Source organism: Babylonia areolata, chromosome 31 (genome assembly GCF_041734735.1).
Source record: "Babylonia areolata isolate BAREFJ2019XMU chromosome 31, ASM4173473v1, whole genome shotgun sequence".
Taxonomy (NCBI): domain Eukaryota; kingdom Metazoa; phylum Mollusca; class Gastropoda; order Neogastropoda; family Buccinidae; genus Babylonia; species Babylonia areolata.
The window spans coordinates 13,338,758-13,346,257 of record NC_134906.1 but is presented as its reverse complement, the minus strand read 5'-3'; the positions used below and the strand labels follow the sequence as shown (position 1 = coordinate 13,346,257).

Here is a 7,500-nt window from a genome sequence, read left to right as displayed (position 1 = left end):
AGAGAGAGTGAGAGGAGAGAGAGAGGGAGGAGAGAGAGAAAGAGAAGGGGGTTGGGTAGAAAGAGAGAGTGAGAGGAGAGAGAGGAGAGAGAGAGAGAAGGGGGTAGGGGTAGAGAGAAAGAGAGTAGAGAGAGAGAGAGAGAGAGAGAGAGAGAGAGAGAACATAAGCATGTTCCTCAATCAATCAATCACTGATTGATTGATTCATTCAATCGAGTAATGAGCACGTTTTTTGGGGGGGTAATCCAGGAATCTGTGATCCGTGGAACTCGACAAGATGCGCGTCCAAGAACGCCTGGTTAAACTGTGATGACGCCAAGGACTTCAAATGCGATTCCATCCGTGAGCAAGGTAAGCGGGCGGGGGGTGGGGGGCGGGGGGGGGGGGGGAGGGGGGAGAGAGGAGGGGAGTGATGGGTGGAGTGGGGGTAAGGGAGAGAGTGTAGTACGTCAAGAGTGCTCACAGACACTGTCAATCATAATTATAATGTTGATTGTTTGTTATCTGTCGACATAAACGACAGATAACAAAAGACATAAACGATATATAAAAAAAGACAGAAGAACTAGATAACAACGTACACTGTTAGTTATAAGATGTGAATGTTGACAGAAAAAGACAGATACCAAAAGACAGAAAAGATCAATTAGAAACATACACTGTTAGTTATAAGATGTGAATGTCGACAGAAAAGTAGATGGTAATACACATTGTCAGTTATCAAATGTAAAGGCTGACAGAAAAGAAGATGGTAATACATATTGTCAGTTATCAAATGTAAAGGCTGACAGAAAAGAAGATGGTAATACACATTGTCAGTTATCAAATGTAAAGGCTGACAGAAAAGTAGATGGTAATACACATTGTCAGTTATCAAATGTAAAGATCGACATGAAAGGTAGATAACAGCGACAGAAAGTATTTGCATTTGCATTTGTATTTCTTTTTATCACAACAGATTTCTCTGTGTGAAATTCGGGCTGCTCTCCCCAGGGAGAGCGCGTCGCTACACCACAGCGCGACCCCCCCGCCCCCCCCTTTTTTTTTTCTTCCTGCGTGCAGTTTTATTTGTTTTTCCTAATGAAGTGGATTTTTCTACAGAATTTTGCCAGGAACAAAAAAAACAAAAACAAAAACAAAAAAACAACATTTTTTTGCCGTGGGTTCTTTTACGTGCGCTACATTGTATTGTACGTATTGTATTGCATTGCATTGCATTACGTGGCACTGCACGGCACCGTACTTTTTTGTATTGCATTGTATTGTGTTGATCTTTGTCGCAACTTATATCTGTTGTGTAAAATTCGGGTTGCTCTTCCCCTACGATATGAGACCGTCGTCACAGTGCAGTCATTACACTCTTTTTTTTCTTTCACTTTCACTGCGTTGACGGTCACAATCATCAATTTGATTTTTACGCCGTTTTTGTTGGGTTGCGATGAAAGAAAAACAAACTATAGAAAGCGACAGACCTATTAGTGAGGATGAAAACCTAGTCCTACTCTAAGTGGGTTCTCCGGCAGGCAACTATCACTTCACTTTTCGCCCTTCCGAGCTAGCCGGTCCCTTGCTGATCGCCCCCAAAATATATATTTTTTTTTTTTGCTGCCCCATCATCTGCACCGTTTCAGTGGCATTACTCCCACGCCGCTCATTTAGATTCCCCCATACACGGCCACACCCGGGTTCGTCCGTCGCAGTTCCAGCATCGGCAGTCCACAGGGAACCATCGATGTTAGGTCCCCAGGAGGCCACACACCAGAGGAGACCCTGCACTGCTGCTGAGTCACTTCGGTGGTGTTCAGTGGTGCCTGTTCTGTTTTAACGTACTTAGGACACCACCTACTAAGCCCCCTACTAACGACAATAATGGCTTAGTCGCGGAGCGAGACTGAGTGAGCGTCCTTCCCAGAGTGGAGACCGCCACCACGTCCCTCAAACAACAGCCACCCATGAATCTGCCGACACTGACGACATTGACAGGACTCACCCCAAGCACGGAAGTGGAGGGGTATCGAAACTGAGGTCACCATGAGAGCAGGGCATGAAAGGCCACAGACTTTGAGACTATTTTGTTTTATATTGATGGCGATGAAGGAGGAGGAAGATGACGATGATGATGACGATGTTGCTATGGAGGTCCATTTTGGTTTGGGACTGCGTGACAAGGCAGTACTCTACGCTTCCTGTCATAATGATATGCATGCGTTAACCAGGCCCGAGAGATACAGACACTTGCAGTGTTGGTCAGGTAATTAGAGCAACACACCCAAAGACGCATCCTTGAAGTGGATGACACTCGACTGTGTGGTCCCAGTCTCCCCATTTAAGCCCACAGCACACTCAACTCTCCCCCAAAATAAATTTAAAGAAGAGAGGCAAGGCCTTCAAGACTCACTTGTGATACACTTTTTAAAAAAAATCCAAGCTTTTTATGTATTGAGTATAATTTCAAAATGTAATGTTTAAGATGAGAAAGATCAGTTTAAAGCAAATTAAGTCCCCTAGCATTAATTACAGAGTAATTTCCCTTTTTTACTATCTGCACCAAAACGTTTGCAAAATAAATAAAACTTCCATGCTTAGCAAAAGAAGTTCCTGTTTGAACAGAAAATGATAATAATGACTGCTCTTGTTGTTGGGTCAGAATATGAGATCAAAGTGCCAAGTTTAGAGAATACAAAAAATATAAATATAACAGTAAATGCAGTTTGCATATAATTAGGCTTCTTTCTTTTTTCTTTTTTTTTGTGTGCCCATCCCAGAGGTACAATATTGTTTTAAACAAGATGACTGGAAAGAACTGAATTTTTCCTATTTTTATGCCTAATTTGGTGTCAACTGACAAAGTATTTGCAGAGAAAATGTCAATGTTAAAGTTTACCACACACACACACACACACACACACACACACACACACACACACAGAGAGAGAGAGACAACCGAACACCGGGTTAAAACATAGACTCACTTTGTTTACACAAGTGAGTCAAAAACCAAAAGTATTGGGGTAAGAGTGGGGATGGGGGGGAGGAGGGAGGGGAAGGGGGGGGTGTAAGGGGCCTATTATCTAATTAACTACTGACTGGGGGGCACCCTAGACTTAAAGGTGTCCAAGGTGTCTGCTGCTATAGCTGTTTCAGGCAGGTTGTTCCAGTCACGTATCGTTCTGGGGAAGAAGGAATATTGCCTGCATTGGGTTTTACACCGGATCTGGTTGAGCTGGCTGGAATGTTTCCTTCTTTGTCTGAGTGGGGCTGGCACTTCACCGTCACCGTCACCGATCCCTCAGATTCCGGATCCTTTGGGGCGCCTTCGAAGCTTTGTCAACCACCTTTCTCCAGTCCTCGCGTCTCTCGGCCGCTCTCAGGGTGTCTCTCAGCTCCATGCCTGTCCACTCTCGAATGTTAGTCCTCCCATCTCTTCCTTTGTCTGCCTCTTCTTCTTCCTCCCCTCACTGTGCCTTGTAAGATTGTTTTAGCAAGACCAGAGGAGCGTGTGACATGACCAAACCACTTCAGTTTTCGTTGTCTGGCGAGTGTTTGAAGGTCAGTATAGGGCCCGATTTCATTGCGGATGCGTCTCTTGACTTCTTCATTCGTGATGCGGTCTTTGTATGAGATGCCTAAGGGGCTGGCACTTACACTTTTTTTTCTCTCCTTCTTTCAGATGTGAGCAGTCTGGAACTTCGATTCCCAAGAACACAGGTGCCAACAGGGGACACTGTTCGCAGGTGTTCTGTGTTCGATGTACCCAGTGATCAGCCTTATCACATCATCGCTTCGGAGCCCATTATCGACAATTCCGATGCTGTGCTTCGTATGGTCGCTTACGCGTGTGACGACACAGGTATAATGACGTAACACGTCGATACCAAAAACTGAGCTAAAAACTAAAAAAAATGACGTCATATTCTGGGCGTGTATTGCGTTGTGTGAATAGAATAGAATAGAATAGAATACTTTTTATTGTCATAAAACCTTAAAGTTTATAAGACACAATGAAACATAAACATGAGCATATTAAGAAGAGAAACATTCAGGAACAAATTTCGCCAGCCTTGGCTGTATTTCTGTTAGAAGGAACAATTCATTAGGCTTTGCATTTGGACGACATATATCGATTAGGAATCTGTGTCTGTAAGTATTGTACTTTACACAATTGTCTAAAAGGTGAATCTCATCTTCTAAACTGTTACTCTGTGTGTGTGTGTGTGTGTGTGTGTGTGTGTGTGTGTGTGTGTGTGTGTGTTTGGGGTGGGGGGGGGGGGGGGGGGGGGGGGGTGGGGGGTGGGGGATTAAATTCGTGATATCAGGCGGCCTGTATAGAAGGGAAGTAATTCCATCCTGCTTATCGTTTGTTATCGTTCTTTATCTTATTTATCTATTTATTTATTTATTTATTTATTCTAAGATATGTGCAATGACTCATGATGCCAGACAAACTGTCCGGCATCAATCTGGTCTTCACCTCGCATGAATGAGTATTACAGTGTGGGATGGAAGGGTGTAGGTCGAATCGTCTGATGGGAAAACACATTTAGAAAATAACAAATCAAAGAAAAACACACACACAAAAAAAAAAACAAACGATCGCATTAAAGAGAAAACACCACTGCGTCTGTGAACATGGATTTAGCAATTTCAAGAAAAAGAAGATGATCTTCCATTATATATATATATATATGTTTTGATTTGAAATTCTATGGGAATCAGGTGTCCTGAAATTAAATTTTATATATATATATATATATATATATATATATATATATATAAGTTTGGGATTAAAATTGTACGGGAACCAAGTGTCCTGAAATATATAGATTATCATTGTCTTTATTTTATTAATTGTGTATTTGTATATATGTATATGTGTGTATATATATATATATATATATATATATATATATATATATATATATGTGTATATATATTTGTGTATGCACGCATACAGACACACGCGCACACATACACACACACACGTATACACACACGCGCACACACACACACGCATACACACACACACGTTTCAACACAAGCTGGACACATTACACATCACAATAATCTTTTTTTTCTCGTTTTCTTTTTCTTTCTTTGTTCTTTTCTTTTCACGTTCAGTGGAAGTGTCCAAGGAAGCCACGGTCTGTCCGGTGTCCCCTGAGGGATGCTCAGAGCCCATTGCATTCTGGACCACAGGGAAAAATAGCGGCAGCTGTTTTCATAAAAACGCCGGGTTCCGATTTGGTAGGGGAGCGGCCAAGCGAGTGCTTTTGCAGGTGAGGGTTTGCCTGTGTGTGTGTGTGCGTGTGTGTGTGTGGCATTCTGGACCAGAGGATAAAGCGGCAGCTGTTGTCATTGCAAACAAAAACAACTGAAACAAACAAACAACACACACACACACACACACACACAAACCGCCGGGTTCACATTTGGTACGGGAGCAGCCAAATAAGTGCTTTTACAGGTGAGGATTTGCTGCGTAAGCGTGTGTGTGTGTGTGTGTGGGGGTGGGGGGGGGGGGGGGGGGGGGGGGGGGGGGGGGGGGGGGGTCAGTTCATTAATTCATTTGTTAAGTTGTGTGTGTGTTTGTGTATGTGTGTGTGTGTTTAGGGTGTGTGTGTGGGGGAATCACTTCATTCATCTATTTATTTATTGTGTGTGTGTGTTTAGGGTGTGTGTGTGTGTGTGTGTGTGAGGGGGAGTCTTCTTGGGACCTGGGGTGGTGTGAGAGGTGGGTGGGGCGGGCGGTGGGGGTGGAGGAGAATGAGTGATGGTGGTGGTAGTGGTGTGTGAATGGATGGCTGGGTGAGGGTGGGGGGCGGGAGAGGGGGGAGGGGGCTGCGGAGATGAAAGGCGGCTTGGAGGGAGTTGGAGGGGTGTTGGGGGAGAGGGGGGGCGTTGGGGGGTGGGGGTGGGGATGCGGTATGAACCCTTCCGACCCAGCAGCTTGTGGACCAATTTGAATCCTCTCCAAAGGGAGAGAACCATTTCTTGAACCTGAGATGATACCCCCCTCCCCACACCCCACTCACCCCCACACCCCACTCCACACTGATAGGTAAACAGATATATATATAGGCATGCACTCAAGGCCTGAAAAACAAAACACGTAGTGTTATGCTGCTGGTGATGGCATCTGCCTAGCAGATGTGGTTTAGCGTATATGGATTTGTCCGAACGAAGTGACAGCCTCCTTGAGAAAGTGAAAGTGAAAGTGAAAGTGAAACTGAAACCTTTTGGGGGCGTCGTGGCCGAGTGGGTTGAGGCATTGAGGCTTCAGTCTGATCCAGTGTTCACCTGTGGTCAGGTTTCAAGTGTGAAAATCATTTACCTTGATTAACACAATGTCTACAATCACCATCCACCAGTATGTACGACGGGGACGTTGATTAACCGATTAACCACCCCCCCCCCCCCCGGCCGCCCAAATTCCTCCTCCTATCCTCCTCGCAGATTCACGCCCTTCCGTTCTCTCCTACCTTTTAAACAATGACATTAAACTGTGAAAAATCATTACCTTGATTAACACAATGTCTACAGTCACCAGTATGTGCGACGGGGACAATGATTAAACAAGACAAACAAAACAAACAAACAAACAAAAATCACCCTCCTCCTCGCAGATTCTTTTTAAACAATGACCTTCAAATGTTAAGTTGTGTGTGTGTGTGTGTGTGTGTGTGTGTTTAGGGTGTGTGTTGGTGGGTGGGGGATCAATTCATTCATCTATTTATTTATTGTGTGTGTGTGTTTAGGGGGGTGTGTTTGTGTGTGTGTGTGTGTGTGTGTGTGGGAGGGGGAGTCTTCTTGGGACCTGGGGTGGTGTGAGAGGTGGGTGGGGCGGGTGGTGGGGTGGAGGAGAATGAGTGGTGAAGGTGGTAGTGGTGTGTGAATGGATGGGTGGGTGAGGGTGGGGGGCGGGAGGGTGTGGGGCGGGAGAGGGGGGGGGGCTGCGGAGATGAAAGGCGGCTTGGAGGGAGTTGGAGGAGTGTTGGGGGAGAGGGGGGGTGTGTGGTGGTGTAGGTATGAACCCTTCCGACCCAGCAGCTTGTGGACCAATTTGAATCCTCTCCAAAGGGAGAGAACCATTTCTTGAACCTGAGATGATACCCCCCTCCCCACACCCCACTCACGGGGACAATGATTAAACAAGACAAACAAAACAAACAAACAAACAAAAATCACCCTCCTCCTCGCAGATTCTTTTTAAACAATGACCTTCAAATGTGAAAATCATTGCCTTAATTAACACAATGTCTATAATAACCACCACCAGTATGTACGACGGGGACGTTGATTAACCTCCCCCCCCAGCCTGGCCCCCCAAATTCCTCCTCCTCCTATCCTCCTCGCAGATTCACCCCCTTCCGTTATCTCCTACCTTTTAAACAATGACATTAAAATGTGAACAATCATTATCTTGATTAACACAATGTCTACAGTCACCAGTATGTGCGATGGGGACATTGATAAAACAAAACAAACAAACAAATAACAAGA

At 44.8% G+C, this 7,500-nt stretch overlaps 1 protein-coding gene across 1 annotated transcript in view; it reads left to right on the top strand.

Moving 5' to 3' along the window:
- LOC143275807 (uncharacterized) overlaps positions 1-7,500 on the top strand; it is a 38,565-nt gene that overhangs the window by 19,861 nt on the left and 11,204 nt on the right. Inside the window, exons 4-6 of the mRNA XM_076580085.1 lie at positions 250-351; positions 3,671-3,850; positions 5,119-5,276. Of these exons, the coding sequence (XP_076436200.1) occupies positions 250-351; positions 3,671-3,850; positions 5,119-5,276 (440 nt within the window). The remainder of the gene's footprint in view (positions 1-249; positions 352-3,670; positions 3,851-5,118; positions 5,277-7,500) is intronic.